This window comes from Aquarana catesbeiana, linkage group LG08 (assembly GCF_042186555.1).
Source record: "Aquarana catesbeiana isolate 2022-GZ linkage group LG08, ASM4218655v1, whole genome shotgun sequence".
In the NCBI taxonomy this organism is placed as follows: Eukaryota; Metazoa; Chordata; class Amphibia; order Anura; family Ranidae; genus Aquarana; species Aquarana catesbeiana.
In genome coordinates this window covers 128,659,942-128,671,729 of record NC_133331.1, presented here as the reverse complement: position 1 = coordinate 128,671,729, position 11,788 = coordinate 128,659,942, and the positions used below count along the sequence as shown (strand labels likewise).

The window sequence follows — 11,788 nt, the reverse complement described above, 5'->3', positions numbered from 1 at the left end:
GAGGGAGGAAGGGGAGACAGATCTCCTATCACTATTTGGATTAGCAGCAAGGATGGGAAGTGTTATCATAATGGGGGATTTTAACTATCCAGACATAGACGGGGCGGAGGGAACTGCGCATTCATCTAAGGCTCGACAGTTCCTAAATGCCTTGCAGGACAATTTTATGGGTCAGATGGTAGACGCACCAACTAGAAATAAAGCGTTACTGGATCTACTCATAACCAATACAGACCTGATAACGGATGTGGAAATACGGGGCAATTAAGGTAACAGCGATCACAGGTCAATTGGCTTCAGTATAAATCACACAAATAGAAAACATAAGGGGAATACAAACACAGTGAACTTCAAAAAAAAAAAACCAAAAAAAAACCGCCAACTTCCCTAAACTACAAGCCTTGCTAGAAGGCATAAATTGGGATAAAATCTTAGCAACAAAGAACACGGAGAAGAGGGTTTGCTTTAAGAGCATATTAAATAAGGGCATTAGCCAATGCATCCCATTGGGATATAATTTAAAAAAGAAAAAAAGGTTTTTTGGCAGCAAAATTAAAATATTAAACCAATGTTTGTAAAAAGATATATATTTTATTATACAAAAGTTGCTTCAACACAGCGGTTAAAAAATGAGCTCCCATATAGAGTGTTGGGAGCTCAGTGAGCTGAAGCGTCCGAGGATGTCCCCCGAACGCCGCTGGCAAGGGAGGAAGAATCCCCAATGTGGTAGCCAGGGCCAGCCATACAGGCGCCCCCCCCCCCTATAATATTATATATATATATATACACACACACACACACACACATACATACATACATATACACACACATACACATACTCAATATAACAAGGCCATAGCCTGTGTGTGAGGTATACACACAGACCTATTCTATCTTTTGACTAAGCAAATACTTCCTAAACTTAATGTTCGAGTGCATATAGTGCATGTGTTTCCCAAGTGTGTTTTCTTCTTGGGTTTTGCTGCAGGCGTCGCTTTCCTCCTGACCGGTCGTGTGATCCGGGCATAGATATGGGGGGCGTTTTCTAGTGTGACCTCTCGTAAGCCACATCTTTGGGATTTTGCCCTGGTATTGGAGGCTGCGCCGGTGAAGGTGCCATAGGACCTCTGGGGGAAAAGTGAGCAGGCAATTTTTTATTTTAAAGGGGACTCCTCTATAGGAAGCTTTTTCGTCTTAGGACACGCATCATTGGGTAATTATGTCATATAGAATATGGTATACCTGTTATGGAATACATGTAATCAAATCCTGATATACAACAAAAGTACATATATTTCTAGCAGATTGACCTCTGAAGAAGACCTGGAATATATAGGTTGAAACGCGTCAGATCCACTATTGTGCTATTGATAACATACATACAATATTGTTATGAAAATAGGCTTGCATCACATGTGTTGGCTGTCACGAGACTTGTAAAACACTCTATATAGGAGCTCATTTTTTAACCGCTGTGTTGAAGCAACTTTTGTATAATAAAATATATATCTTTTTACAAACATTGGTTTAATATTTTAATTTTAAAACCCCGTCTGGGGAAACCTTTTTTCCTTTTTTGTTTTGATCAATAGGGGTGAGCAGCATTCTTTCTTCCTCCCTTTCTTGTGTCTCTCTTTTTCTCCATAATTTAAAAAAGAGCATACAAAAGTCCTGGATGGCTTAACTCAAATGTAAAAATGCATATAAAAGCAAAGAAGGCCTTCAAAAAATACAGGGTTGAGGGATCAACCTCAGCATTCAGACTTTATAAAGAATGCAACAAGAAATGTAAGAGTGCAATAAGGACGGCTAGGATAAAACATGAAAGACACATAGCGGAGGAGAGCAAAAAAAAAAAAAAAAAAAAAAAAAAAAAAAAAAAAAAAAAAAAAAAAAAAAAAAGAAGATCCCAAGAAATTCTTTAAGTATGTAAACCGTAAAAAAGGGAAGACAGACCATATTGGCCCCATAAAGAATGAGGAAGGACATCTGGTTACAAAGGATGGGGAAGGTATTGAATTTATTCTTCTCCTCAGTGTTCACAAGGGAAATCGGAGGGGCTTCAGCAACCAAAACTGCAGTGCTCATGACACATCACAGGAAGCACCTCCATGGTTAACAGAGGACAGAATTAAAATTAGACTTGGGAAACTTAACATTAATAAATCGCTGGGACCAGATGGCTTGCACCCAAGGGTACTTAGGGAACTCAGTCAAGTAATTGCCAGACCATTGTTCCTAATTTCTGCAGACAGTCTACTGACTGGAATGGTACCAGCTGATTGGAGAAAAGCCAATGTAGCACCAATATTTAAAAAAGGGCCCAAAATACATCCCTGGGAATTACAGACCAGTTAGCATAACATCAATAGTATGTAAATTCTTGGAGGGGATGATAAAGGGACTATATACAAGATTTTAGTAATGAGAACGGTATCCTTAGCAGTAATCAGCATGGATTCATGAAGAATCGTTCTTGCCAAACCAACCTATTAACCTTCTATGAAGAGGTGAGTTGCCATCTAGATCAAGGAAGCCCCGTACACGTGGTGCATCTGGATTTTGCAAAAGCATTTGACACAGTTCGCCATACACGTTTACTGTACAAAATAAGGTCCGTTGGCATGGACCATAGGGTGAGTACATGGATTGAAAACTGGCTACAAGGGCGAGTTCTCACAATGGTCGGGGGTGGGTAGTGGGGTCCCCCAGGGTTCTGTGCTGGGACCAATCCCAATTTAATTTGTTCATAAACGACCTGGAGGATGGGGTAAACAGTTCAATCTTTGTATTTGGGGATGATACTAAGCTAAGCAGGGCAGTAACTTCTCCGCAGGATGTGGAAACCTTGCAAAAAGATCTGAACAAATTAATGGGGTGGGCAACTACATGGCAAATGAGGTTCAATGTAGAAAAATGTAAAATAATGCATTTGGGTGGCAAAAATATGAAGGCAATCTATACACGGGGGGGGGGGGGGGGGACCTCTCTGGGGGAATCCAGGATGGAAAAGGACCTGGGGGTCCTAGTAGATTATATGCTCAGCAATGGCATGCAACGCCAAGCTGCTGCTAACAAAGCAAACAGAATATTGGCATGCATTAAAAAGGGATCAACTCCAGAGATAAAAACGATAATTCTGCCGCTTTACAAGACTCTGGTCCGGCCGCACCTAGAGTATGCTGTCCAGTTCTGGGCACCAGTCCTCAGGAAGGATGTACTGGAAATGGAGCGAGTACAAAGAAGGGCAACAAGTCTAAAAAAGGGTCTGGAGGATATTAGTTATGAGGAAAGAAAAGGTTGCGAGCACTGAACTTATTCTCTCTGGAGAAGAGACGCTTGAGAGGGGATATGATTTCAATATACAAATACCATACTGGTGACCCCACGATAGGGATAAAATTTTCGCAGAAGGGAGTTTAACAAGACTATGAATACACCCCTAAGTGAAAATGTCTAAATTGGGCCCAATTAGCCATTTTCCCTCCCCGATGTCATGTTACTCGTTAGTGTTACAAGGTCTCAGATGTGAATGAAGAGCAGGAGTGTTCAATTTGGTGTTATCGTTCTCACCCTCTCATACTGGTCACAGGAAGTTCAACATGGCACCTAATAGCAAAGAACTCTGAGGATCTGTAAAAAAGAATTGTTGCTCTACATAAAGATGGCCTAGGCTATAAGAAGATTGCCAAGACCCTGATACTGAGCTGCAGCACGGTGGCCAAGACTATACAGTGGTTTAACAGGACAGGTTCCACTCCGAACAGGCCTCGCCATGGTCGACCAAAGAAGTTGCGTGCACATGCTCAAGGTCAGATCAAGAGGTTGTCTTTGGGAAATAGACGCATGAGTGCTGCCAGTATTGCTGCAGAGGTTGAAGGGGTGGGGGGGGGGGGGGGGGTCAGCCTGTTAGTGCTCAGACCATACGCCGCACACTGCAGCAAATTGGTCTGCATGACTATCGTCCCAGAAGGAAGCCTCTTCCAAAGATGATGCACAAGAAAGCCCGCAAACAGTTTTCTGAAGACAAGCAGACGAAGGACATGGATTACTGGAACCATGTCCTGTGGTCTGATGAGACCAAGATAAACCTATTTGGTTCAGATGGTGTCAAGCGTGTGTTGAGGCAACCAGGTGAGGAGTACAAAGACAAGTGTGTCTTGCCTACAGTCAAGCATGGTGGTGGGAGTGTCATGGTCTGGGGCTGCACGAGTGCTGCCGGCACTGGGGAGCTAAAGTTCATTGAGGGAACCATGAATGCCAACATGTACTAAGACATACTGAAGCAGAGCATGATCCCTTCCCTTCAGAGACTGGGCTGCAGGACAGTATTCCAACATGATAACGACCCCAAACACACCTCCAAGACGACCACTGCCTTGCTAAAGAAGCTGAGGGTAAAGGTTATGGACTGGCCCCATAATGTCTCCAGACCTAAACCTATTGAGCATCTGTGGGGCATCCTCAAAAGGAAGGTGGAGGAGCGCAAGGTTTTTAACATCCACCAGCTCCGTGATGTCGTCATGGAGGAGTGGAAGAGGACTCCAGTGGCAACCTGTGAAGCTCTGGTGAACTCCATGCCCAAGAGGGTTAAAGGCAGTGCTGGAAAATAATGGTGGCCACACAAAATATTGACACTTTGGGCCCAGTTTGGACATTTTCACTTAGGGGTGTACTCACATTTGGTGCCAGCGGTTTAGACATTAATGGCTGTGTGTTGAGTTATTTTGAGGGGACGGCAAATTTACATTGTTATACAAGCTGTACACTCACTACTTTACATTGTAGCAAAGTGTAATTTCTTCAGTGTTGTCACATGAAAAGAGATATATAGATATAGATATAGATATAATCTCAAAATGTTTACAAAAATGTGAGGGGTGTACTCACTTCTGTGAGAGGAAAAAAAAAAATATATATATTAGGATAGATAAAGTATTCAGACCCCCTTAAATTTTTCACTCTGTTATATTGCAGCCATTTGCTAAAATCATTTAAAGTTCATTTTTATTCTCATTAACGTACACACAGCACCCCATATTGACAGAAAAACACAGAATTGTTGACATTTTTGCATATTTAATTAAAAAAGAAAAAACTGAAATATAACATGGTCCTAAGTATTCAGACCCTTTGCTCAGTATTTAGTAGAAGCATCCTTTTGATCTAATACAGCCATGAGTCTTTTTGGGAAAGATGCAACAAGTTTTTCACACCTGGATTTGGGGATCCTCTGCCATTCCTCCTTGCAGATCCCCTCCAGTTCTGTCAGGTTGGATGGTAAACGTTGGTGGACAGCCATTTTTAGGTCTCTCCAGAGATGCTCAATTTGGTTTAAGTCAGGGCTTTGGCTAGGCCATTCAAGAACAGTCACGGAGTTGTTGTGAAGCCACTCCTTCGTTATTTTAGCTGTGTGCTTAGGGTCATTGTCTTGTTGGAAGGTAAACATGCGGCCCAGTCTGAGGTCCTGAGCACTCTGGAGAAGGTTTTCGTCCAGGATATCCCTGTACTTGGCCGCATTCGTCTTTCCCTCGATTGCAACCAGTCGTCCTGTCCCTGCAGCTGAAAAAAAACCCCACAGCATGATGCTGCCACCACCATGCTTCACTGTTGGGACTGTATTGGACAGGTGAAGAGCAGTGCCTGTTTTTTTCCACACATGCAGCTTAGAATTAAGGCCAAAAAGTTATATCTTGGTCTCAGACCAGAGAATCTTATTTCTCACCATGTTGGAGTCCTTCAGGTGTTTTTTAGCAAACTCCATGAGGGCTTTCATGTGTCTTGCACTGAGGAGAGGCTTTCGTCGGGCCACTCTGCCATAAAGCCCTGACTGGTGGAGGGCTGCAGTGATGGTTGACTTTCTCCAACTTTCTCCCATCTCCCGACTGCATCTCTGGAGCTCTGCCACAGTGATCTTTGGGTTCTTCTTTACCTCCCTCACCAAGGCTCTTCTCCCCCAATAGCTCAGTTTGGCCAGCTGCACGGCCAGCTCTAGGAAAGGTTCTGGTCGTCCCAAACGTCTTCCATTTAAGTATTATGGAGGCCACTGTGCTCTTAGGAACCCTAAGTGCAGCAGAAATTTTTTTGTATCCTTGGCCAGATCTGTGCCTTGCCACAATTTTGTCTCTGAGCTCTTCAGGTAGTTCCTTTGAACTCATGATTCTCATATAGACAGGTGTGTGGCTTTCCTAATCAAGTCCAATCAGTATAATCAAACACAGCTGGACTCAAATGAAGTTGTAGAACCATCTCAAGGATGATCAGAAGAAATGGACAGCACCCAAGTTAAATATATGAGTGTCACAGCAAAGGGTCTGAATACTTAGGACCATGTGATATTTAAGTTTTTCTTTTTTAAAAGAATGGGCAAAAATAAACAATTCTGTGTTTTTCTGTCAATATGGGGTGCTGTGTGTACATTAATGAGGAAAAAAAATTAACTTAAATGATTTTAGCAAATGGCTGCAATATAACAAAGAGTGAAAAATTTAAGGGGGTCTGAATACTTTCTGTCCCCACTGTATATATATTTATTTTATATTATTACACACACTTTGTTGTAAAAAACACACACACACACACACACACACACACACACACACATATAAAAAAATATAAAAACCACAAACAAATATATGCATAATAATTGTTTTTTGTGCGTTATAGCGTCTACAAAACTATGGTACATATACACACTGGAATCTACGCAGCTATAACCATATACTAATAACAGCGGTAGTGACTTATAATAGGACTGTGATAGTGCCAGATTGTCCAACACTCTAACACCCTTGATGGGCGGTACACTAAACTGACACCAATAGTGATGCTAATACAGTGATCAGATATAATACTGTACCTTGTATTAAAACTGGCTGGGAAGGAGTTTCCATCAAGGGGTTAACGGTTTGCCTAACAAGTGTACTATGTGCTGCTTTCCCTAACAGATTTAGCATTTTGTGCCTCCTGCTTTGCAGGGAGCAGAAACAGTCAGATTGCTGGTGTGTGAAAAAATAAAGGACTTGGTGTGCTGTTTGACTACATCTGGTCAGCAGGTCTCAGCCATAAAACATTGGGACAAAATTTCACTTTAGCCAGTGACAGCATGGATTAGCAGGGGGCGCGTGCATGGATGACGGTACATGTATGTGATCCAGCCTGCCTGTGCCACCAGCCCACAGTAAATGTACTGTGGGCAGGCGGGAAGTGGTTAAAGCATGTTTAGCTGGGTTTACATGCTTTTAGCCACGTTTCTGGTGCCTAATCGGAACCTGGATACACACAACTGCAGGTTTAAAAAGTGCCAGCGAGACTAAAGCCTAAATTTGCTTGCTACATGTTCTGGGAGTGTGATTTAAGCCAACTATCTTTCATAAGGTGGTCAATAATGTCTGCCTCTGCATCCCCCCCCCCCCCCTCCCAAGTACAGAAATCATCTCATATATTTACAATTTAAACATATATATTCAGCTACAGTTTACATAGAGCCACCAGTGTGCTTTGCATCACTCACCTGTGATTCATTTTGCTCAATCTCAGATGCAGTAAGTGGTCGCACACGAAGATATACATGCATACGTTCTTTAGACTCGACATCGCTTTTCTGAAATGAAAAGAGAACTTAGATACTAATACAGTCTAAAAACATTTTATAACGGCTGAGTGGAATTCTGCATGTGTTATAGTGTACATGTGGGTTTCCTCCAGGCAGTCTGCTTTCTTTTCACATCTGCCCTTAGAAAATGCATACTGGTAGGTAAAGGATAAGCCCATTCAATGAGCAGATGTGGCCATGTTACTTGCACACTGGCCTGCTCAGACTTTGGCAAATCTGGCAAGGCCACTCGAATACCAAGCAAAGAAAAATAGGATTTTTATAACAGCTTACCTGTAAAATCCTTTTCTTGGAGTACATCACGGGACACAGAGCACCAAAGTAATAAAGGTGGCCTATAACCCACATAGTTAGGTGAAAGGACACTGGTATAACAAAAAAGGAAACCGGAGGTGCCACTCCCTATATAACCCTTCCCATACCGGGAGTACCTCAGTTTTTGCAGCAAAGCAATATATACACATATCCCAATAAGAGGGGAGGGACCTTTGTGTCCCTTGATGTACTCCAAGAAAAGGATTTTACAGGTAACCCATTTAATCATACATCACGGGACACAGAGCACCATAGTAATAACTATGTGGGATGTCCCAAAGCAATGCCACCTGAGGGGAGGGAGACAGACCGCAAATAGCCGCTGCCAGGCGTGAGGACCTATACTGCTGCCTGCAGCACACTGCGCCCAAAGGCGGTGTCCTCCTGCAAGCTTACATTCACAAGATTTTAACAAATGGATGTATGTACCGACGACCAAGTAGCGGCCTTGCAAATCTGAGCCGCAGAGGCTTGTTGATGCACTGCCCATGAAGCACTGACTGCACAGGTAGAGTGCGCTTTAATCCTTAAGGGAGGAACCCTTCCTTTCAGGCCATAAGCCTGACTAATCACCTGGCGAATCTACTTAGCAACAGTAGATTTAGATGCTGCCTGACCCTTTCTAGGGCCTTCCGGCAACACAAAACGTCAGTCTTCCGTATCTCAGCAGTCGCGTTCAGGTTTAACTGCTCTCACTACATCGAGAGAGTAATAATTTCTCTTCTGCAGAATTAGGTTCTGGGGAAAAAAGAAGGTAAGGAAACATCTTGATTCAGATGAAACCCAGACACTACCTTTGGCAAAAAGGTTGGGTGCGGACTCAGCACCACCTTATCCTTGTGAATGATTAAGTATGGCTCTTTGCAGGAGAAAGCAGCCAGCCAATTCTGATACTCTTCTCGCAGAGGTTATCGCAACTAAGAATACCAATTTCCTTGTCAAAAGGATCAAAGGAATATGCCGTATAGGTTCAAAGGGTTGTCTTTACAACACCGACAAAATCAGATTCAAATCCCATGGGCACAAGGGTATTCTAACTGGCGGAGTTATCCGAGTTACCCCTTGCATGAATGCCTGAACTAAAGAATGCAAAGCAATTGGAAAGACACTGCCAAGGCCGAAACCTGACCCTTGATTGTACTCAAGGCCAGCTTCATTTCTATTCCCAATTGTAGAAAGGCCAGAATTCTTCCTATGACATACTTACGAGGGTTACACACCAAGTGACGTAGGCCTTCCAGACCCTGGAATAAGTGGTCCTGGATGCTGGCTTTCTGGCATTAAATCAGAGTGGTTACTACTGAACCTGAAAGCCCCCGATTTTTTAGAATGTGGGCTTCAATAGCCACACTGTTAAATTTAGCGTTTGTAAGGCAGGATGGAATACCAGTCCCTGTGGACAGCAGGTCCTGACGAGGTGGAAGAGTCAAAGACTCCCCTACTGCCATTCTCATGATCCCTGCATACCAGGGTCTTCTGGGCCATGCCGGGGCCACTAGGATTACCAGCTTCCTTTCTTCCCGGATCCTGTGAAGCAGCCGTGGTAGCAGCTGAACTGGAGGGAATGCATAAATCAGTGAAAATGATTCCACAGGGTCACGAACCCATCTACTCCGAGTGCAAGTGGATCCCTTGTTCTCGCCACAAAATTCTCCAACTTCTTGTTGAACCTGGACGCCAATAGATCTACGTCCGGCATCCCCCCATCTCTGGCATATAGCCAGAAAGACATCGGGATGTAGAGACCATTCTCACGGCAACAACTTGACGGCTCAGAAAATCTGCCTGTCAGTTTTCCACTCCTGAAATGTAAACTGCAGATAGGCAAGGAACATGTTTCTCTGCCCAAGACAGAATATAGTCCACTTCCCTTTGGGCTGCGTGGCTTCTGGTGCCGCCATAGTGATTGATATAGGCCACTGCTGTGGCATTGTCGGATTATATTCTGACAAGGGCATTCCGCAACCTGGAAGTCCAGGCTATTAGAGCTAGATGTACTGCCCGAATCTCTAGGATATTGATGGGCAAGGTCTTCTCGGACTCTGACCACTTCCCCTGAACAGTAGCCTCTTCTAGAACTGCTCCCCAGCCCCATAGGCTGGCATCCGCTGTTACTACTTTCCAGGAAACTGGAATGAAGGATTTCCCCTTCTGTAAATTCCTGGTTGTCAACCACCAGTTGAGACTCTGGCATACCTTTGGGGCCAGATTCATTAGATAATCCAAGGTTTGGATCAGTTTGTTCCGAACAGACAGAATACTGTGTTGCAACAGTCTTGAATGAAACTGGGCATAGGGAACCGCTTCGAAGGAAGCTACCATCTTCCCTAGTAACCTCATGCAAAGGCGAATGGAAGTACCCCACTTTAGAGCGTTGACCTTTGTTTGAGGCAAGAACACCCTTTCTTAGGTTGTTTCTATGACCAGGCCCAAATACTGCAGCCTTCTTACCGGCAGTAAGGATGATTTCTCTAGATTGAGAATCCAACCCAGGTGTCTCAGATAACTGACTGTTCTGGACACCCCTTGATTTAACCCTGCTATTGACTGATCTACCAGTAGCAGGTCATCTAGGTATGCTATTACTGCTATACCTTGGCCTCTTAGTTTTGCTAATACTGGGGCTAACACTTTTGTAAACAGTCAGGGAGCAGTGGATACCCCAAAAGGCAAGGCCACAAACTGAAGGTGGCGCTGCTCTACCGCAAACTGCAGAAACTTCTGGTGAGCGGGAAATATTAGCACATGTAGATACGCATCCTTGATATCTATGGATGCTAGAACCCCTCCTCCCCATAGGGTGGAAACAACTGACCGAATCGACTCCATTCGAAAGGAAAGGAGCGAATGTTTAGGAAGGGATTCAGATTCCTGAGATCTAAAATGGGTCTGACATCTCCATTTGGTTTTGGTACCAAAGAGATTTGACTAAAACCCCATGTCCCTCTCTTCTGAGGGACCCTCTATTACTCCCTGATACAGTAATTGATCCAGTGCCAGAAATAAGGACTTTCTTTACTGGGGCCTTGGGAACGTTTGATTTTTGAAAACAAGATGGTGGAAACTTTTGGAACTCTAGGTTTGTAGCCTAGGGCTACTACAGTGAAGACCCACTTGTCTTGGATTTCCTCTTGCCAAGTTTCTGAAAACCACCGCAGTCTTCCCCCCCACTCGATCAAGCGAGGGCGCCCCTTTACAAGGAAGCCTTGGGACTCTATTTCATGGACTCCTGACTCCAGGGCTTTTTGTAGCCATGTTTCTGGTTATGAGGCTTACCCTTTGCCCCTGACGGTGGAGGCAGTCAATACTGCCTAGAGGCTATTCCCTCAGGCATAGGAGGGGAAGTTTTGAAAGAAGGCCATCTATTCTTTTTCTTAACCGGCAGAAGGGTACTCTTACCCCCAGAAATCTTTTGGATATACTTATCCAAATCTTCCCCAAAACAACCTTTCTCCATGAAAGGGAAAGCCAGTCAAGAGCTTCTTGAATGGTAACTCGGCTGACCAATTTTTAAGCCACAGAGTCCTGCGCATATTTATCAACCTAAGCGCAAGGCAAGACGCCTGATGGATGGAATCCTTGATAGGGCCCTATACTTTGCAGTGGACGCTAGGTAGCTCAGCTAAACTTTGGGCCTCATCAGCTTGAGCAGGAACTTTAATAACCTGCTTGAGTTCATTCTGAAGGGATTGACAAATGCCTATTGCTGCTACTGCAGGCTGTACCACCGCACCGGCTACAGCAAATGAGGCTTTTAGTAGAGATTCCAACTTTTTATCAGCTGGATCTCTAAATACTTGTACATTGTCCACTGGACAAGTTAAAATCCTGTTCACAGAGGAGATAGCAGCATCCACT

The 11,788-nt window shown here is 43.8% G+C and overlaps 1 protein-coding gene across 3 annotated transcripts in view; it reads right to left on the bottom strand.

Annotated features, from left to right (window-relative positions):
- The window catches only part of KIF20B (kinesin family member 20B), a 225,634-nt gene that overhangs the window by 193,067 nt on the left and 20,779 nt on the right, over positions 1-11,788 (bottom strand). For all 3 annotated transcript variants that reach the window (XM_073596389.1, XM_073596391.1, XM_073596390.1), the window contains exon 3: positions 7,514-7,603. In XM_073596389.1, coding sequence (XP_073452490.1) covers positions 7,514-7,603 — 90 coding nt within the window. The remainder of the gene's footprint in view (positions 1-7,513; positions 7,604-11,788) is intronic.